The sequence below is a fragment of the Rhinichthys klamathensis genome, unplaced genomic scaffold (assembly GCF_029890125.1).
Source record: "Rhinichthys klamathensis goyatoka isolate OS25496 unplaced genomic scaffold, OSU_Roscu_1.1 h1tg000543l_1, whole genome shotgun sequence".
NCBI lineage: Eukaryota > Metazoa > Chordata > Actinopteri > Cypriniformes > Leuciscidae > Rhinichthys > Rhinichthys klamathensis.
The window spans coordinates 90,001-113,598 of NW_026607016.1; the positions used below are offsets into that span (position 1 = coordinate 90,001).

General features: G+C 47.7%; 1 protein-coding gene across 2 annotated transcripts in view; it reads right to left on the minus strand.

Annotated features, from left to right (window-relative positions):
- klhdc3 (kelch domain containing 3) overlaps positions 1 to 22,841 on the minus strand; it is a 51,258-nt gene extending 28,417 nt beyond the window's left edge. For both annotated transcript variants that reach the window (XM_056238790.1, XM_056238789.1), the window contains exons 1-7: positions 22,613 to 22,841; positions 21,929 to 22,105; positions 13,334 to 13,449; positions 13,176 to 13,247; positions 8,034 to 8,247; positions 7,228 to 7,314; positions 6,562 to 6,670 (exon numbers count right to left, since the gene is read on the minus strand). In XM_056238790.1, coding sequence (XP_056094765.1) covers positions 6,562 to 6,670; positions 7,228 to 7,314; positions 8,034 to 8,247; positions 13,176 to 13,247; positions 13,334 to 13,449; positions 21,929 to 22,105; positions 22,613 to 22,766 — 929 coding nt within the window. In that variant the 5' untranslated portion in view covers positions 22,767 to 22,841. The remainder of the gene's footprint in view (positions 1 to 6,561; positions 6,671 to 7,227; positions 7,315 to 8,033; positions 8,248 to 13,175; positions 13,248 to 13,333; positions 13,450 to 21,928; positions 22,106 to 22,612) is intronic.
- Between the last annotated feature and the right edge of the window lie 757 nt (positions 22,842 to 23,598).

The following is a 23,598-nucleotide window of genomic DNA, read 5'->3' on the forward strand; positions in this document are numbered from 1 at the left end:
AATGATGTCGTGCGTGTGACTGATGAATGATGTCGTGCGTGTGACTGATGAATGATGTCATGCGTGTGACTGATGAATGATGTCATGCGTGTGACTGATGAATGATGTCGTGCGTGTGACTGATGAATGATGTCGTGCGTGTGACTGATGAATGATGTCGTCAAGTGACTGATGAATGATGTCGTGCGTGTGACTGATGAATGATGTCGTGCGTGTGACTGATGAATGATGTCATGCGTGTGACTGATGAATGATGTCATGCGTGTGACTGATGAATGATGTCGTGCGTGTGACTGATGAATGATGTCGTGCGTGTGACTGATGAATGATGTCGTGCGTGTGACTGATGAATGATGTCATGCGTGTGACTGATGAATGATGTCACTGATGAATGATGTCATGCGTGTGACTGATGAATGATGTCGTGCGTGTGACTGATAAATGATGACGTGCGTGTGACTGATGAATGATGTCGACTGATGAATGATGTCATGCGTGTGACTGATGAATGATGTCGTGCGTGTGACTGATGAATGATGTCATGCGTGTCACTGATGAATGATGTCGTGCGTGTGACTGATGAATGATGTCGTGCGTGTGACTGATGAATGATGTCGTGCGTGTGACTGATGAATGATGTCGTGCGTGTGACTGATGAATGATGTCGTGCGTGTGACTGATGAATGATGTCGTGCGTGTGACTGATGAATGATGTCGTGCGTGTGACTGATGAATGATGTCGTGCGTGTGACTGATGAATGATGTCGTGCGTGTGACTGATGAATGATGTCGTGCGTGTGACTGATGAATGATGTCGTTGCGTGTGACTGATGAATGATGTCATGTGTGTGACTGATGAATGATGTCGTGCGTGTGACTGATGAATGATGTCGTGCGTGTGACTGATGAATGATGTCGTGCGTGTGACTGATGAATGATGTCGTGCGTGTGACTGATGAATGATGTCATGTGTGTGACTGATGAATGATGTCGTGCGTGTGACTGATGAATGATGTCGTGCGTGTGACTGATGAATGATGTCGTGCGTGTGACTGATGAATGATGTCATGTGTGTGACTGATGAATGATGTCGTGCGTGTGACTGATGAATGATGTCGTGCGTGTGACTGATGAATGATGTCGTGCGTGTGACTGATGAATGATGTCGTGCGTGTGACTGATGAATGATGTCGTGCGTGTGACTGATGAATGATGTCGTGCGTGTGACTGATGAATGATGTCGTGCGTGTGACTGATGCATGATGTCGTGCGTGTGACTGATGAATGATGTCGTGCGTGTGACTGATGAATGATGTCGTGCGTGTGACTGATGAATGATGTCGTGCGTGTGACTGATGAATGATGTCGTGCGTGTGACTGATGAATGATGTCGTGCGTGTTGTGACTGATGAATGATGTCGTGCGTGTGACTGATGAATGATGTCGTGCGTGTGACTGATGAATGATGTCGTTGCGTGTGACTGATGAATGATGTCATGGGTGTGACTGATGAATGATGTCGTGCGTGTGACTGATGAATGATGTCGTGCGCGTGACTGATGAATGATGTCGTGCGTGTGACTGATGAATGATGTCGTGCGCGTGACTGATGAATGATGTCATGTGTGTGACTGATGAATGATGTCGTGCGTGTGACTGATGAATGATGTCGTGCGTGTGACTGATGAATGATGTCGTGCGTGTGACTGATGAATGATGTCGTGCGTGTGACTGATGAATGATGTCGTGCGTGTGACTGATGAATGATGTCGTGCGTGTGACTGATGAATGATGTCGTGCGTGTGACTGATGAATGATGTCATGCGTGTGACTGATGAATGATGTCGTGCGTGTGACTGATGAATGATGTCGTGCGTGTGACTGATGAATGATGTCGTGCGTGTGACTGATGAATGATGTCTTGTGTGTGACTGATGAATGATGTCGTGCGTGTGACTGATGAATGATGTCGTGCGTGTGACTGATGAATGATGTCGTGCGTGTGACTGATGAATGATGTCGTGCGTGTGACTGATGAATGATGTCGTGCGTGTGACTGATGAATGATGTCGTGCGCTGTGACTGATGAATGATGTCATGCGTGTGACTGATGAATGATGGTCGTGCGTGTGACTGATGAATGATGTCATGCGTGTGACTGATGAATGATGTCATGTGTGTGACTGATGAATGATGTCATGCGTGTGACTGATGAATGATGTCGTGCGCTGTGACTGATGAATGATGTCGTGCGTGTGACTGATGAATGATGTCGTGCGTGTGACTGATGAATGATGTCGTGCGTGTGACTGATGAATGATGTCGTGCGTGTGACTGATGAATGATGTCGTGCGTGTGACTGATGAATGATGTCATGTGTGTGACTGATGAATGATGTCGTGCGTGTGACTGATGAATGATGTCGTGCGTGTGACTGATGAATGATGTCGTGCGTGTGACTGATGAATGATGTCGTGCGTGTGACTGATGAATGATGTCGTGCGTGTGACTGATGATGTTGTGCGTGTGACTGATGAATGATGTCATGTGTGTGACTGATGAATGATGTCGTGCGTGTGACTGATGAATGATGTCGTGCGTGTGACTGATGAATGATGTCGTGCGTGTGACTGATGAATGATGTCGTGCGTGTGACTGATGAATGATGTCGTGCGTGTGACTGATGAATGATGTCGTGCGCGTGACTGATGAATGATGTCATGCGTGTGACTGATGAATGATGTCGTGCGTGTGTGACTGATGAATGATGTCATGCGTGTGACTGATGAATGATGTCATGTGTGTGACTGATGAATGATGTCATGCGTGTGACTGATGAATGATGTCGTGCGTGTGACTGATGAATGATGTCGTGCGTGTGACTGATGAATGATGTCATGCGTGTGACTGATGAATGATGACGTGTCGGCGTGTGACTGATGAATGATGTCGTGCGTGTGACTGATGAATGATGTCGTGCGTGTGACTGATGAATGATGTCATGTGTGTGACTGATGAATGATGTCGTGCGTGTGACTGATGAATGATGTCGTGCGTGTGACTGATGAATGATGTCGTGCGTGTGACTGATGAATGATGTCGTGCGTGTGACTGATGAATGATGTCGTGCGTGTGACTGATGAATGATGTCGTGCGTGTGACTGATGAATGATGTCGTGCGTGTGACTGATGATGTCGTGCGTGTGACTGATGAATGATGTCGTGCGTTGTGACTGATGAATGATGTCGTGCGTGTGACTGATGAATGATGTCGTGCGTGTGACTGATGAATGATGTCGTGCGTGTGACTGATGAATGATGTCGTGCGTGTGACTGATGAATGATGTCGTGCGTGTGACTGATGATGTCGTGCGTGTGACTGATGAATGATGTCGTGCGTGTGACTGATGAATGATGTCATGTGTGTGACTGATGAATGATGTCGTGCGTGTGACTGATGAATGATGTCGTGCGTGTGACTGATGAATGATGTCGTGCGTGTGACTGATGAATGATGTCGTGCGTGTGACTGATGAATGATGTCGTGCGTGTGACTGATGAATGATGTCGTGCGTGTGACTGATGAATGATGTCATGTGTGTGACTGATGAATGATGTCGTGCGTGTGACTGATGAATGATGTCGTGCGTGTGACTGATGAATGATGTCGTGCGTGTGACTGATGAATGATGTCGTGCGTGTGACTGATGAATGATGTCATGCGTGTGACTGATGAATGATGTCGTGCGTGTGACTGATGAATGATGTCGTGCGTGTGACTGATGAATGATGTCGTGCGTGTGACTGATGAATGATGTCGTGCGTGTGACTGATGAATGATGTCGTGCGTGTGACTGATGATGTCGTGCGTGTGACTGATGAATGATGTCGTGCGTGTGACTGATGAATGATGTCATGTGTGTGACTGATGAATGATGTCGTGCGTGTGACTGATGAATGATGTCGTGCGTGTGACTGATGAATGATGTCGTGCGTGTGACTGATGAATGATGTCATGTGTGTGACTGATGAATGATGTCATGCGTGTGACTGATGAATGATGTCATGCGTGTGACTGATGAATGATGTCATGCGTGTGACTGATGAATGATGTCGTGCGTGTGACTGATGAATGATGTCGTGCGTGTGACTGATGAATGATGTCGTGCGTGTGACTGATGAATGATGTCGTGCGTGTGACTGATGAATGATGTCATGTGTGTGACTGATGAATGATGTCATGCGTGTGACTGATGAATGATGTCGTGCGTGTGACTGATGAATGATGTCATGCGTGTGACTGATGAATGATGTCATGTGTGTGACTGATGAATGATGTCGTGCGTGAATGATGTCGTGCGTGTGACTGATGAATGATGTCGTGCGTGAATGATGTCATGTGTGTGACTGATGAATGATGTCGTGCGTGTGACTGATGAATGATGTCATGCATGTGACTGATGAATGATGTCGTGCGTGTGACTGATGAATGATGTCGTGCGTGTGACTGATGAATGATGTCATGCGTGTGACTGATGAATGATGTCGTGCGTGTGACTGATGAATGATGTCGTGCGTGTGACTGATGAATGATGTCGTGCGTGTGACTGATGAATGATGTCGTGCGTGTGACTGATGAATGATGTCGTGCGTGTGACTGATGAATGATGTCGTGCGTGTGACTGATGAATGATGTCGTGCGTGTGACTGATGAATGATGTCGTGCGTGTGACTGATGAATGATGTCGTGCGTGTGACTGATGAATGATGTCGTGCGTGTGACTGATGAATGATGTCGTGCGTGTGACTGATGAATGATGTCAGTGCGTGTGACTGATGAATGATGTCGTGCGTGTGACTGATGAATGATGTCGTGCGTGTGACTGATGAATGATGTCGTGCGTGTGACTGATGAATGATGTCATGTGTGTGACTGATGAATGATGTCATGCGTGTGACTGATGAATGATGTCATGCGTGTGACTGATGAATGATGTCATGTGTGTGACTGATGAATGATGTCATGTGTGTGACTGATGAATGATGTCATGCGTGTGACTGATGAATGATGTCGTGCGTGTGACTGATGAATGATGTCGTGCGTGTGACTGATGAATGATGTCGTGCGTGTGACTGATGAATGATGTCGTGCGTGTGACTGATGAATGATGTCGTGCGTGTGACTGATGAATGATGTCGTGCGTGTGACTGATGAATGATGTCGTGCGTGTGACTGATGAATGATGTCATGTGTGTGACTGATGAATGATGTCATGTGTGTGACTGATGAATGATGTCATGCGTGTGACTGATGAATGATGTCGTGCGTGTGACTGATGAATGATGTCGTGCGTGTGACTGATGAATGATGTCATGTGTGTGACTGATGAATGATGTCGTGCGTGTGACTGATGAATGATGTCATGTGTGTGACTGATGAATGATGTCATGTGTGTGACTGATGAATGATGTCATGTGTGTGACTGATGAATGATGTCGTGCGTGTGACTGATGAATGATGTCATGTGTGTGACTGATGAATGATGTCATGTGTGTGACTGATGAATGATGTCGTGCGTGTGACTGATGAATGATGTCGTGCGTGTGACTGATGAATGATGTCGTGCGTGTGACTGATGAATGATGTCGTGCGTGTGACTGATGAATGATGTCGTGCGTGTGACTGATGAATGATGTCGTGCGTGTGACTGATGAATGATGTCGTGCGTGTGACTGATGAATGATGTCGTGCGTGTGACTGATGAATGATGTCGTGCGTGTGACTGATGAATGATGTCATGCGTGTGACTGATGAATGATGTCGTGCGTGTGACTGATGAATGATGTCGTGCGTGTGACTGATGAATGATGTCGTGCGTGTGACTGATGAATGATGTCGTGCGTGTGACTGATGAATGATGTCGTGCGCGTGACTGATGAATGATGTCATGTGTGTGACTGATGAATGATGTCATGTGTGTGACTGATGAATGATGTCATGCGTGTGACTGATGAATGATGTCGTGCGTGTGACTGATGAATGATGTCATGTGTGTGACTGATGAATGATGTCGTGCGTGTGACTGATGAATGATGTCATGTGTGTGACTGATGAATGATGTCGTGCGTGTGACTGATGAATGATGTCACTGATGAATGATGTCGTGCGTGTGACTGATGAATGATGTCGTGCGTGTGACTGATGAATGATGTCGTGCGTGTGACTGATGAATGATGTCGTGCGTGTGACTGATGAATGATGTCGTGCGTGTGACTGATGAATGATGTCGTGTGTGTGACTGATGAATGATGTCATGTGTGTGACTGATGAATGATGTCGTGCGTGTGACTGATGAATGATGTCGTGCGTGTGACTGATGAATGATGTCATGTGTGTGACTGATGAATGATGTCGTGCGTGTGACTGATGAATGACAGTTTTATGCTCAATAAGCAGCACATGGTTTTGGCTCATTTAGGCATGTTTGTTTCCCAGTAAATCCACTTCCACCCTAACACACATCATCAGAGTTGAGAAGTCATGTGACGCGCTGAGCTCACCTGGTTCCCCCGAAGAGTATGATGCGATCTCCCACCATGCAACAGCACTGTCTCCGCCTGGGACACGGGCCCTTCCCCCTCGGCTCCACCTTCCTCCAGGAGAACGCCTCTGAACACACACACACACACATCACTGGCTGAAGGATGAGCACTGATGGACACACACTGACACACTCCACAGAGTAACACAAGAGCCCAGGGTTTGCCTTATGTGCTGTGTGTGTGTGATTTTAGCAGAACGTCCTTGAGCATCTGTGATCTGTGTCGTACGTTCATACACACGTGCCTTATATGGACACACCTCATTACAGCATCAATGGGTTGCCATGGAAACAGCTCAAAAACTGTATAAAAATTTAAGAAAATCAAACTAGCAATTCATAATTTTTCTGAGGTGGTCAAATGAAATAATAGTTGACAAAACAACAGAGAGAATTCACACACACACACTCACTAAGAGAATTCCATCATATTGCCCGTGACACATGAACCCAGAACACTTACAGTGTGTGTGTGTGTGTGTGTGTGTGTGTGTGTGTATGTGAGGAGAATCACCACATGAACCTAGAACAGTTACAGTGTGTGTGTGTGTGTGTGTGTGTGTGTGTGTGTGTGTGTGTGTGTGTGTGTGTGTGTGTGTGTGTGTGTGTGTGTGTGGAGAATCACCTGGGTTGAACTTCCAGAGGTCGTTGAAGTGTCGATCCAGACGAGCGTTATAACCACCGAATATATACAGCTCTCCATTATAAGCAACTGTTAGAGAGAAATCAAGAATCGTGTTAACAGTGTGTGTGTGTCTCTTTGTGTGTGTGTGCGTGTGTGTGTGTGTGTGTGTGTCTCTCTGTGTGTGTGCGTGTGTGTGTGCGTGAGTGTGTGTGCGTCTCTCTGTGTGTGTCCGTGTGTGTGTGTGTGCGTGTGTGTGTGTGTGTGTGTGTACATCGCGCGACATGACCGTATCGTTGCACTCTTAGTGAAGGAGCTCAGAGACAATGTCAACACAATCCATTGTAACGAAAAGATCGAGCTAGACTGGTTCTCACCTCCACACGGACAGTGCACTACATTGGAAACTGCCATAAATCACTTTCCAAACACACCTGACACAGCTGTAATTAACGAACACACCAAAGCCGTTACAATAATAGAAATCGGTTGCTCTTTTGATGCTTACATGGACACCTGCTATGCTTCAGAACTGCTGAAATATCAACCATGGTACAATGTCTTCAATAACTTTGGCTATTCTTGTAAAGTTATTGCCCTCATTTTTGGCAGTTTAGGCCATGTGCACAGGCTGTGTGTGAGAGGCCTGCAGATATTGCTCTGCGTATGGAGGCTCGGGCCAGCTTTAGCCTCAGGTGTGATGATGGACTGAGACACCGGCTGCTGTTCTACACCTTTGTGTCAAATTTGGATTATGCCCTGATATATGCTTATCTTTTAATTCAATTCAAGAATTTAAAGTGTCTCACAGGCGGAGTGGCTCCGGCGGCCCTCGGGCAGCAGCTGCGCGGACGCGGTGTTCATCCAGCTGTTGCTCTCCGTGTCGAAGATCTTGATCTTGTTGCAGTAAATCTCGTTGTTGGAGTGAAACGGCCCGAAGCGATCCGCTCGCCCGCCGAACACAAACATCTTCGAGCCGATGACCGTGGCGGAGTGGAAATCTCTCCATCGAGCCGGAGTTCCCTGAGGACACACACCACAGTCAGAGTACACAACACACACACACACACACACACACACCACAGTCAGAGTACACAACACACACACACCACAGTCAGAGTACACAACACACACACACACACACACACACACCACAGTCAGAGTACACAACACACACACACACACACCACAGTCAGAGTACACAACACACACACACACACCACAGTCAGAGTACACAACACACACACACACACACATCCACCACAGTCAGAGTACACAACACACACAAACCACAGTCAGAGTACAGAACACACACACACACACACACACATACACCACAGTCAGAGTACACAACACACACACAAACACATACACCACAGTCAGAGTACACAACACACACACACACACACACCACAGTCAGAGTACACAACACACACACACCACAGTCAGAGTACACAACACACACACACACACACACACACACCACAGTCAGAGTACACAACACACACACACACACACCACAGTCAGAGTACACAACACACACACACACACCACAGTCAGAGTACAAAACACACACACACACACACATCCACCACAGTCAGAGTACACAACACACACAAACCACAGTCAGAGTACAGAACACACACACACACACACACACACATACACCACAGTCAGAGTACACAACACACACACAAACACATACACCACAGTCAGAGTACACAACACACACACACACACATACACCACAGTCAGAGTACACAACACACACACAAACACACACACCACAGTCAGAGTACACAACACACACACACACACATACACCACAGTCAGAGTACACAACACACACACACACACATACACCACAGTCAGAGTACACAACACACACACAAACACACACACCACAGTCAGAGTACACAACACACACACACACACCACAGTCAGAGTACAAAACACACACACACACACACATCCACCACAGTCAGAGTACACAACACACACAAACCACAGTCAGAGTACAGAACACACACACACACACACACACATACACCACAGTCAGAGTACACAACACACACACAAACACATACACCACAGTCAGAGTACACAACACACACACACACACATACACCACAGTCAGAGTACACAACACACACACAAACACACACACCACAGTCAGAGTACACAACACACACACACACACACACACACACCACAGTCAGAGTACACAACACACACACACCACAGTCAGAGTACACAACACACACACACACACACACACACACCACAGTCATAGTACACAACACACACACACACACACCACAGTCAGAGTACACAACACACACACACACACCACAGTCAGAGTACAAAACACACACACACACACACACATCCACCACAGTCAGAGTACACAACACACACAAACCACAGTCAGAGTACAGAACACACACACACACACACACACATACACCACAGTCAGAGTACACAACACACACACAAACACATACACCACAGTCAGAGTACACAACACACACACACACACATACACCACAGTCAGAGTACAGAACACACACACACACACACACACCACAGTCAGAGTACAGAACACACACACACACACACACACACACACATACACCACAGTCAGAGTACACAACACACACACAAACACATACACCACAGTCAGAGTACACAACACACACACACACACACACACACACCACAGTCAGAGTACACAACACACACACACCACAGTCAGAGTACACAACACACACACACACACACACACACACACCACAGTCAGAGTACACAACACACACACACACACACCACAGTCAGAGTACACAACACACACACACACACCACAGTCAGAGTACAAAACACACACACACACACACATCCACCACAGTCAGAGTACACAACACACACAAACCACAGTCAGAGTACAGAACACACACACACACACACACACATACACCACAGTCAGAGTACACAACACACACACAAACACATACACCACAGTCAGAGTACACAACACACACACACACACATACACCACAGTCAGAGTACACAACACACACACAAACACACACACCACAGTCAGAGTACACAACACACACACACACACATACACCACAGTCAGAGTACACAACACACACACACACACATACACCACAGTCAGAGTACACAACACACACACAAACACACACACCACAGTCAGAGTACACAACACACACACACACACCACAGTCAGAGTACAAAACACACACACACACACACATCCACCACAGTCAGAGTACACAACACACACAAACCACAGTCAGAGTACAGAACACACACACACACACACACACATACACCACAGTCAGAGTACACAACACACACACAAACACATACACCACAGTCAGAGTACACAACACACACACACACACATACACCACAGTCAGAGTACACAACACACACACAAACACACACACCACAGTCAGAGTACACAACACACACACACACACACACACACACACACCACAGTCAGAGTACACAACACACACACACCACAGTCAGAGTACACAACACACACACACACACACACACACACCACAGTCAGAGTACACAACACACACACACACACACCACAGTCAGAGTACACAACACACACACACACACCACAGTCAGAGTACAAAACACACACACACACACACATCCACCACAGTCAGAGTACACAACACACACAAACCACAGTCAGAGTACAGAACACACACACACACACACACACATACACCACAGTCAGAGTACACAACACACACACAAACACATACACCACAGTCAGAGTACACAACACACACACAAACACATACACCACAGTCAGAGTACACAACACACACACACACACACACACACACACACACACACACACACACCACAGTCAGAGTACAGAACACACACACACACACACACACACACACATACACCACAGTCAGAGTACAGAACACACACACACACACACACACACACACCACAGTCAGAGTACAGAACACACACACACACACACACACACACACACACACCACAGTCAGAGTACAGAACACACACACACACACACACACACACATCCACCACAGTCAGAGTACACAACACACACAAACCACAGTCAGAGTACAGAACACACACACACACACACACACATACACCACAGTCAGAGTACACAACACGCACACAAACACATACACCACAGTCAGAGTACACAACACACACACAAACACATACACCACAGTCAGAGTACACAACACACACACACACACACACACACACCACAGTCAGAGTACACAACACACACACACACACACACACACACCACAGTCAGAGTACACAACACACACACACCACAGTCAGAGTACACAACACACACACACACACACACACACACCACAGTCAGAGTACACAACACACACACACCACAGTCAGAGTACACAACACACACACACACACACACACACACCACAGTCAGAGTACACAACACACACACACACACACACCACAGTCAGAGTACACAACACACACACACACACCACAGTCAGAGTACAAAACACACACACACACACACATCCACCACAGTCAGAGTACACAACACACACAAACCACAGTCAGAGTACAGAACACACACACACACACACACACACATACACCACAGTCAGAGTACACAACACACACACAAACACATACACCACAGTCAGAGTACACAACACACACACAAACACATACACCACAGTCAGAGTACACAACACACACACACACACACACACACACACACACACACCACAGTCAGAGTACAGAACACACACACACACACACACACACACATACACCACAGTCAGAGTACAGAACACACACACACACACACACACACACACACACCACAGTCAGAGTACAGAACACACACACACACACACACACACACACACACACCACAGTCAGAGTACAGAACACACACACACACACACACACACACATCCACCACAGTCAGAGTACACAACACACACAAACCACAGTCAGAGTACAGAACACACACACACACACACACACATACACCACAGTCAGAGTACACAACACACACACAAACACATACACCACAGTCAGAGTACACAACACACACACAAACACATACACCACAGTCAGAGTACACAACACACACACACACACACACACACACACACCACAGTCAGAGTACAGAACACACACACACACACACACACACATACACCACAGTCAGAGTACACAACACACACACACACACACACACACACACACACACCACAGTCAGAGTACAGAACACACACACACACACACACACACATACACCACAGTCAGAGTACAGAACACACACACACCACAGTCAGAGTACAGAACACACACACACACACACACACACACACCACAGTCAGAGTACAGAACACTCACACACACACACACACACCACAGTCAGAGTACAGAACGAACACACACACACACCACAGTCAGAGTACAGAACACACACACACACACACACCACAGTCAGAGTACAGAACACACACACACACACACACACACCACAGTCAGAGTACAGAACACAAACACACACACACACCACAGTCAGAGTACAGAACACACACACACCACAGTCAGAGTACAGAACACACACACACACTCGCACTCACTCACACACACACTCACACAGACTGACAAACACACACTCATCAACAAACTGAAAATCACACACACACACACACTCATAATTAAACAGACAATCACACACATTCTCTAACACACACACACACTCATCATGAAACCGACGATCGCACACACACACACACTTCTGTCTGTGGTGTTGTGTTATAGTGACAGCAGTTGTTCACAGATCAAGGCTCCACGCCTCCCTCTAGTGGCACCAGACACACACACACACACACACACACACTCACCCGGGCGTTGACCAGTGACCAGCACATGCTACTGGTGTCCAGCTTGTGAATGTCGTTGGAGAAACAGTCGGCCTGAGAACACAAACACACACATCTCAAACACAGGTTCATCACGTTAGCACTGAAGTTCATCACGGAAGACACACACACACACACACCAGCTGCTCGTATCCACCGAAGATGAACATGGCTTTTCCCAGAACGCAGGCCGAGTGTCCGTCTCTGGCGCCCGGAACCGTTCCCGAGATCTTGGGAGTGAACCACCGGTGCTGATCTGAGAACAGAACAGCCGTTACAGGAGAAACACCAGAGGCAGTGACACAAACAGCACCGGTGCTGATCTGAGAACAGAACAGCCGTTACAGGAGAAACACCAGAGGCAGTGACACAAACACCACCGGTGCTGATCTGAGAACAGAACAGCCGTTACAGGAGAAACACCAGAGGCAGTGACACAAACACCACCGGTGCTGATCTGAGAACAGAACAGCCGTTACAGGAGAAACACCAGAGGCAGTGACACAAACAGCACCGGTGCTGATCTGAGAACAGAACAGCCGTTACAGGAGAAACACCAGAGGCAGTGACACAAACACCACCGGTGCTGATCTGAGAACAGAACAGCCGTTACAGGAGAAACACCAGAGGCAGTGACACAAACACCACCGGTGCTGATCTGAGAACAGAACAGCCGTTACAGGAGAAACACCAGAGGCAGTGACACAAACAGCACCGGTGCTGATCTGAGAACAGAACAGCCGTTACAGGAGAAACACCAGAGGCAGTGACACAAACAGCACCGGTGCTGATCTGAGAACAGAACAGCCGTTACAGGAGAAACACCAGAGGCAGTGACACAAACACCACCGGTGCTGATCTGAGAACAGAACAGCCGTTACAGGAGAAACACCAGAGGCAGTGACACAAACGAGAGTTACGAATGTAACTACGGTTCTATGAGTTCTGGATGACCGCCAGAGGCAGTGCTTCCCACTGAATATTATCTCTCTTGCTCATGCTCAGGTCGAGTCTAATAAAAACAAAGTCATCACATGACCAGGTACGTCATGGGGATCCCCTCTATTTAACCCCGTGACATCCTGCAAACTGTCTCTACAGAATCTTCTCGCGAGACTCCGAGTGACAGGGTGCTCTGGCGGTCATCCAGAACTCATAGAACCGTAGTTACATTCGTAACTCTCGTTCTATTTCGTTCTTACTGACCGCCAGAGGCAGTGCTTCCCACTGGATGACTCATAACAACAAGGTCACGAGGAGGCTACTCCTAACCTTAAGCTGAAGTTGAGGGTCCCAAGAGGACTGCCGCTTCCAGAGCACCAGGGGCTGCCACATTAACCCGGTAGTATCTGGAAAAGGTATCAGTGGATGACCAATTAGCCGCTGCACAAATGTCCATTAGAGGTACACGTTTTAATGCTGCCCAAGATGTTGAGATACTTCTTGTTGAATGGCATTTTATGCCGGCTGGCACTGTCAGGTTGTTTTCCTTATATGCCTGGACAATGACCTCCACCACCCACTGTGACAACCTCTGCTTTGACAGAGGCTGCCCTTTTCTTGGCCCGCCGTAGCAGAGAAAGAGTTGGTCTGACCGTCGCAGTTTCTCTGTGGCACTCAGATAGCCCCGAAGGGCTCGCACTGGGCATACTTGTTCCATTGGATTGCGCTCTTATGTGTCAGACACAGAACGATTAAGTGCTACCAACTCAATTGGTTTATTCCTAAATGAAGTTGAGAGCCTTTTGGGTAGGAATGAGGGGTTAGGCCACAATGTCACCATTGTTCCATCCGCATTCCAACGCATACAGGACGTATTGGTTGACAATATGTGGAGCTCACCAACACGTTTGGCTGACGTTATTGCCAAAAGGAATACAGTCTTTATTGAAAGCCACTTCAGGTCACAATGCTCCATTGGCTCAAATGGGTGTTGTGCAAGTGTTCTTAAAACCAGACTGAGGTCCCATGCGGGTACTCTAACAGTTGGAGCAGGGTGCAATCGCTGAGCACCTTTCAGAAAGCGGGTGATTAGAATATGTGACCCTAGTGATTGACCATTTACCTTTACATGCTGGGCAGAAATTGCAGCCACATATACCTTTAGGGTAGAGGGAGCCCTGTTATTGTCTAGCAGGGACTGCAGAAAACATTACACCATTGGCACTGGGCAGTGGTCTGGGACCAAACTTCTTGGTGTACACCAATCAGTGAAAAGCTTCCACCTGCAAGCATAGATATTCCTGGTGGAAGGTGCTCTAGAATTCAGGATTGTGTTTTGCACCTTAACATCACAAGACTTCAACAGTAATTCTGGCTCTTCAGCGGCCAGACACAGAGCTGTAACCGATCTGGGTTTGAGTGCCAAATCTGCCCCTGCAACTGAAGGAGCAGGTCCTGCCTCCTGGGTAGGCTCCAGGGCTCCCCATTGAGAAGCCTGCAATACATTGGAAACCAATGTCTCCCTGGCCAGTTCGGTGCCACTAGGAGCATTCTGTGGTTCCCTTGAAGAATTCTGTGGAGAGTTGGCAGAATTAAGGGGTTCGGGGGAAAGGCATAGAGTAGAAGATTTGGCCAGGCATGTGCTAACGCATCCTGACCTAACGGGCTGGACTTCTCTGTCCAGGAGAACCACAGGGGGCAGTGGGTCGAGGTCTCTGAGGCAAACAGGTCCACCTGTGCTCTGCCAAATCGTCACCAAATCATCTGAACAACTTCTGGATTGAGTCTCCATTCTCCTGGCAAAGGTCTGTGGCGAGACAAGAAGTCTGCCACCACATTCGACACTCCCGGCATATGCATTGCCCTGACGCTTGCGAATCGAGGGAAGGCCCATGTCAGGAGGTCTTGTGCTACTCTCAAGGACTGACTGGACCTTGTGCCGCCTTGATGGTTGATATGATATACCACCGATGTATTGTCCGTTCTGATGAGAATATGGCGATTCTTTAGGGCCGGTGCAAAATGCTTCAGAGCTAATTGCACTGCTTGTTGCTCCAGGGTATTTATGTCTTTTGTGGCTTGCTCGGGTTTCCATAATCCCCTGATCAACACTGCCCCCCAGCCACTTAGTGAAGCATCTGTCTGTATTATCTCCCGGCGAGAGGGAATCACACCCAGAGCTACCCCTTTCGTCAGGAATGACCTCCTTTTCCATTGTTTCAAGGTAAGAAGGCATCGTTCTGTAACTTTGACCAGCCTGCTCCTGTGCCATGTGGGGTTCAGGTGAAGACTGTTTACCCATCTCTGATAAGGGCGCAGCGAAAGTAGGCCGAATGGAATCAATGCCGCTGCTGCTGCTAGCATGCCCATCAATCTGAGGACCGCTCTGAATGGCAGCTTGATCTGTTTCCGAAAATGCTGGAGTAAGAGCAATATGCTGTCCACCCTCTGAGGTGATGGGAATGCTTTCATTGATCTCGAGTCTAGAGTGATGCCTATGAATTTCACCGACTGACATGGGGTCAACTGACTCTTGCTGAAATTCACCCTGAGACCCAACTGAGTGACATGGGCAATCAGCAGATTGGTGTGTTCTGTTGCCTGCCCTTGAGATGGAGCACAGATGAGCCAGTCGTCCAGATAAGGGAGCACCTGTACCCCCCTGGCTTGTATTGGGGACAACGCTGCCGCTACGCACCTGGTGAACACCCGAGGGGACAGGGACAGCCCAAATGGTAGGACTCGGAACTGATAGAGCTGACCTTGAAATGCAAAGCGGAGAAAGGGTCAGCCAAGGGTTGCGGTGCAATTGGGATATGAAAATAAGCGTCCTTCAGATCTATTGTGGTGAACCACTGTAGTGGTCTGACTGCCTGAAGGACCTCTGTTGTGCGTAGCATGTGGAATGGTAAAACCTTGAGGGACTGATTGAGGCCACGAAGGTCGAGAATGGGCCTTACGCCGCCATCTTTTTTCGGGATTATATAGTACACTGAGTAAAACCCATTTAGCCGTGCTGACCATTTTACTGGTTCTATGGCGTCCTTTTCTAGGAGTTCGGCTACTTGTCTTGACAATGCCAGTGAGCTGTTGGGGTCTTTGACAGTAGTCATCTTGACCCCATTGAAAGCAGGGGCCCGCCTTCGGAATTGCAGCCTGTACCCTTGAGATAGCGTTGCTATTAACCAAGGGTTTGAGGTGTTCTCTTTCCAGAAATTGAGCTGCTGGTGTGAAAAACGTCCGACGGTTGGCCCCAGGACTTCATGCCCTGCGAGCCTGGGCTTTATTGTCTCTGGGGGGGCGCTGACCTGACGCCCTGCCCCTTGGAGCCCGAAATACTTGCTGTCCTCGTGCTCTGGGGTACTGCACATGCTGATCTAGTTGCCTTGGCTGGCTCCTCTGAACAGCACCAGAACGAACTAAAGGTTGAGAGCGAGTAGGATACCGTCCCCCATACCCTTGTCTAACTTGTGATGGTGGAGTTCCTCTTAGGTCTGCCAGCTGCTGTCTGGTCTTATTCGTCTGAATGCTCTGTTCCAGAGTTTGCTGTGCCGCTGGTCCAAACAGTTGGCCTGGGACTACAGGGAGGTCACGAAGTGTTCTCCTACAGGCCTCTGACAATGGAGACTGTGCCAGCCATACTTGCCGGCGTGCCTGAGTGAGTGTTGACATGAGTCTACCCAACTCTCGTGACATGAATGCGAATGCTTGCAATGATGCATCGCTTAGTATTTGGGCTGAAGGATCACCCCCAATAGGTTGGAGAGACTGGGATAGCGCCAGCATAAGATGGGAGAGTGAGTTCCCTATGCGACCCATGTGTGCTGCAGTATTGTACGCTTGACTAAGAAGATCGTCCGTTATTTTGCACTGAGGTCGTGGGCAGCGAGCATTAGGTCTCCAAGCCTCTTCCGGTGATATAATAAAAGAGGTGATAAATGGATCCACTTTCGGCATCTGACCCAGGCCATAAGAGTCTGGTTCGTGCATTGCTGCCAAGGCCCTGCTTGCTGTGGTATGATGAGTAAGTGACTTGGGATTAGCCCAGCACCTCTGTAGTTCCCCGATATAATCCTTGGATGGGGGAATGCTAAGAGCAGATGGTTTTGCCGTTCCTCTGAAAAAGGCACTGGAGGGAGCTGCCACTGTAGGGGCAGTGTCCAGGCTTAAGCGTGCCAACGCAATCTGAAGGGCTTGTCTCACCACATCCTGATCTGATTCTACTCCTTCAGCTGAACCCTGTGCCGTGTTCTGAGAGTCCTCATGAGAGAAGTGAGAGTGGCTTACTGATAAGAATTCCTCATTTCCCTCCTCCCGGAACTGGTTTTGAGAGGCTGCCATGGACAGCATATCCTCCTAAGGAACAGGTAATTCTTTACTGGGATTTCTCAATATCGGTGATGATGCCTCCCTTGGTTGCAGATTTAGAATTAAAGACTTAATCTGGGCAAACTCTGAGGTCAACACCTCCACTCTATTGGTTAAAGAATCCTCTCTATGTCTCTTACTGGTGGACACACTCACCGTTTCCACCCTTTTCCGCTTAGCCGACACTTTTCCCTGCCGAGGGGCCTCTGAGATCAAGAGTGCCTCTACTGCAGTTAGTCTGGAGGTTCTCCGCTCCCACGACATGGTGCTACAATTCATACAGGCATCCTCAGTGAGGCCCTGCTTCAAATGTTCCAATCCTAAGCAGGATGGACAGCAGTCATGTCCATCGTCCTGCTGTAAAGTGGCCCTGCACACAGTGCACGTCAGGCTAAGCTGTTCCATACTGCCACAGCAGTGCTTTATTGAAGGCCAAGCGAGAACACTCTGGGAGCCACAAAAATTCTATACGGTAAGGTACCGAATTAGACATTTTTATTATTATTTTTTTAATTTATGTAATTTTTTTTTTTTACACAGCCAAACTAGTGGTAATACTTATCCCACTGTTAATAGAAGTACCAGGTGGTAGCAGTCCAGAAAACAGAGCGAAAACACTCGTATATAACGCAACTGCTTGAAATATACTACCTATATAAGAAAAAACAAACAAAAACAATGAAATTGGATGTACATAGCTACATGTGTAAGACTATGTAATTTATAAAAATACTTACCTAATTTGAATGCTCAATATGAATACAACCGACTGCCGTGAACGCCGATGGTCTGTAACGAAAAATATATTGTTGTTCCTGGAGCGCACACACTCTTACTGTTCGCGATAATTAATCACTACGTGGCCTTTCTTCGGAGCGAAACCACTCTGAGATGCCACTTATACACGTTTCATCAAAGAAACAATATCCGGTGCTTATAAGCAACTTACCGCGCTCTGGCAGCGACCGGAATACACAGCCGTGTTCCAACAAAGTAAGTTTGTCTTCAATCCGCCGCAGCCTCTGGAGGACGCACAACGCGCGGCTCCAACAAAAATGTTTGTTACGAGGCTGTGAAAGACGGAATCCAAGTATTCTGAATGAAAGATTTTTCTCTTCGACCTGTAATCTGCCCGTATGCGAGAAGATTAAAGAGACAGTTTGCAGGATGTCACGGGGTTAAATAGAGGGGATCCCCATGACGTACCTGGTCATGTGATGACTTTGTTGTTATTAGACTCGACCTGAGCATGAGCAAGAGAGATAATATTCAGTGGGAAGCACTGCCTCTGGCGGTCAGTAAGAACGAAATAGAACAGCACCGGTGCTGATCTGAGAACAGAATAGCCATTACAGGAGAAACACCAAAGGCAGTGACACAAACACCACCGGACTCCAGTCACGCTCTCGAACTCCACGGGGTTCTTCTGACGAACTCGAGTGTATCGTGTGTCGCTCGAGGAGGAAGAGGAGGACTCCTCTTCATCAGGACACACTCCACACTCATTACTGATGATGTTACACTGATGCTGCTGCTGATCTGAGAAACTCTTGTTTTTGTGTGTGAAAATTAAATCATGATCAAGAAAAAACGAGATCAAACGCTGGAACAAAAAGAAATGTTTTTGTGCATTCTTCAGTGTTTTAGAAATATGGTCATACTTTACAATAAAGTTTGTTAACATTAGTTAATGAGTGACTCTGCGAGAGTCTGCGAGAGTCAGAGTGAGTCTGCACGAGTCAGAGTGAGTCTGAGTGAGTCTGAGTGAGTCTGAGTGAGTCTGAGTGAGTCAGAGTGAGTCTGAGTGAGCCTGAGTGAGTCTGCGTTAGTCTGCGTTAGTCTGCGAGAGTCAGAGTGAGTCAGAGTGAGTCTGAATGAGTCTGAGTGAGTCAGAGTGAGTCAGAGTGAGTCAGAGTGAGTCAGAGTGAGTCTGAGTGAGTCTGAGTGAGTCTGCACGAGTCTGAGTGAGTCTGAGTGAGTCTGAGTGAGTCTGCGTAAGTCTGCGAGAGTCAGAGTGAGTCTGAGTGAGTCTGCACGAGTCAGAGTGAGTCAGAGTGAGTCAGAGTGAGTCTGAGTGAGTCTGAGTGAGTCTGAGTGAGTCTGCGTTAGTCTGCGAGAGTCAGAGTGAGTCTGAGTGAGTCTGCGTTAGTCTGCAAGAGTCAGAGTGAGTCTGAGTGAGTCAGAGTCAGAGTGAGTCTGAGTGAGTCTGAGTGAGTCTGAGTGAGTCTGCACGAGTCTGAGTGAGTCTGAGTGAGTCTGCGTTAGTCTGCGAGAGTCAGAGTGAGTCTGAGTGAGTCTGCACGAGTCTGAGTGAGTCTGCGTTAGTCTGCAAGAGTCTGAGTGAGTCAGAGTGAGTCAGAGTGAGTCAGAGTGAGTCAGAGTGAGTCAGAGTGAGTCTGAGTGAGTCTGAGTGAGTCTGCGTTAGTCTGCGAGAGTCAGAGTGAGTCTGAGTGAGTCTGCGTTAGTCTGCAAGAGTCAGAGTGAGTCTGAGTGAGTCTGAGTGAGTCTGAGTGAGTCTGAGTGAGTCTGCACGAGTCTGAGTGAGTCTGCGTTAGTCTGCGTTAGTCTGCGTTAGTCTGCGAGAGTCAGAGTGAGTCTGAGTGAGTCTGCACGAGTCTGAGTGAGTCTGCGTTAGTCTGCAAGAGTCTGAGTGAGTCTGAGTGAGTCTGAGTGAGTCTGAGTGAGTCTGCACGAGTCTGAGTGAGTCTGAGTGAGTCTGAGTGAGTCTGCGTAAGTCTGCGAGAGTCAGAGTGAGTCTGAGTGAGTCTGCACGAGTCAGAGTGAGTCAGAGTGAGTCAGAGTGAGTCTGAGTGAGTCTGAGTGAGTCTGAGTGAGTCTGAGTGAGTCTGAGTGAGTCTGCGTTAGTCTGCGAGAGTCAGAGTGAGTCTGAGTGAGTCAGAGTGAGTCAGAGTGAGTCTGAGTGAGTCTGAGTGAGTCTGAGTGAGTCTGCACGAGTCTGAGTGAGTCTGAGTGAGTCTGCGTTAGTCTGCGTTAGTCTGCGAGAGTCAGAGTGAGTCTGAGTGAGTCTGCACGAGTCTGAGTGAGTCTGCGTTAGTCTGCAAGAGTCTGAGTGAGTCTGAGTGAGTCTGCACGAGTCTGAGTGAGTCTGAGTGAGTCAGAGTGAGTCTGCACGAGTCTGCGTTAGTCTGCAAGAGTCAGAGTGAGTCTGAGTGAGTCAGAGTGAGTCTGAGAGAGTCAGAGTGAGTCTGAGAGAGTCAGAGTGAGTCTGCACGAGTCTGCGTTAGTCTGCAAGAGTCAGAGTGAGTCTGAGTGAGTCAGAGTGAGTCAGAGTGAGTCTGAGTGAGTCTGAGTGAGTCTGAGTGAGTCAGAGTGAGTCAGAGTGAGTCTGAGAGAGTCTGAGAGAGTCAGAGTGAGTCTGAGAGAGTCTGAGAGAGTCTGCATGAGCTTGTGTGAGCGCCACCTACTGACGTCGAAGGCGTACAGCACATTACACGCGCCCTCTGTGTCGTTCCTGCCGCCCCAGATGAAGATGGTCTCGTCCAGCAGGACAGCGGTGTGTCCGTAGCGCATGTAGGGAACCTCCCGAGTGTGCTCTCGTCCTCCGGTGCGCACCGGCGGCAGCTTCGTCCAGCGCAGAGACACTGCCGACACACACACACACACAAATGAGACGCTCGCAGACACACACACACGAGACGCTCACAGACACACACACACACACACGAGACGCTCACACACACACACACCAGACACACATACACGAGATGCTCACAGACACACACACACACACGAGACGCTCACAGACACACACACACACACACACACTAGACACACAAACACGCGAGACGCTCACAGACAAACACACAAAAGACGCTCACATACGGAACCAGCAAAAACACCATTCAGTTTAACTCAATTCAACTTTATTTGTATAGCACTTTCCACTATTACATTGTTTCAAAGCATCTTCACAAGAAATCCGGTAACACTTTACAATAAGGTTAATTAGTTTACATGAGTTAATGTATTAACTATCATGAAACAATGAGCAGTACATTTGTTACTGTATTTATTAATCTTTGTTAATGTTACTTAATAAAAATCCAGCTGTTCGAATAATGTAATGAATGTAATGGTTTGTCCCTCACCGGTGTTGAAGACGTGCACGTCGATCTGCCTGAGCGTGTCGTAGTCTTCCCCCGAGCAGTACCCGCCGAACGAGTACACCTTGTGCCCGACCGCCACCGCCGCGTGGTTGACCCGCCGCGGGCCGCCCTCCAGGTGCACCGCCCAGCGTAACATCCCACGCCTAGACCTCCATCAGCACCATCAGCAGCCGCATCACTGCTCCGTCAGACCAGCGGCCAATCAGAGGACAGCTGAGGGGGGTTTAGAACACTTTATTAAAGGGTAAATTCACCCAAAAATGAATATTAGCCCATGATTTAATCACCCTCAAGTCATCCTAGGTGTATATGACACTCTTCTTTCAGACGAATACAATCAGAGTTATATTAGAAATGTCCTGGCTCTTCCAAGCTTTATAATGGCAGTGAACGGCTGTATGTGTTTGGAAGTCCATAAAAGTGGATCTATCCATCATAAGAGAGAGAGAGGGAGAGAGAGAGAGGGAGAGAGAGAGAGAGAGAGAGAGAGAGGGAGAGATACACAGATTACACACACACACAGAGAGAGATAGAGAGAGAGAGAGTCAGAGTCACTTTCTCCTACAATGTGAAGCGTTCAAAGACACAAGGAACCTTTACTTTAACAAATTTAACTGTATAATCCCAAATTTCAAAGACCTGAATGAAATTTCTAAATTAAACTTTCTCCTGGGAGAAGGAGACAGAACTTATCTTGCTGCCAAATATGTACAAACATGCCACAACCTGAGGGACAGTGAGTGACCGACACACACACACAAATATATCCAACATTGTGTTAAATGTTTATATATACTATATATATTATATATTTTATTCGTATATTTTGTATATGCTTTGGCAACATTGTTTCAAAAACGTTCATGCCAATAAAGCCCCTTGAATTGAATTGAATTGAGAGAGAGATACACACACACAGAGAGAGAGACAGAGAGAGAGATAGAGAGAGATACACACACAGAGATAGA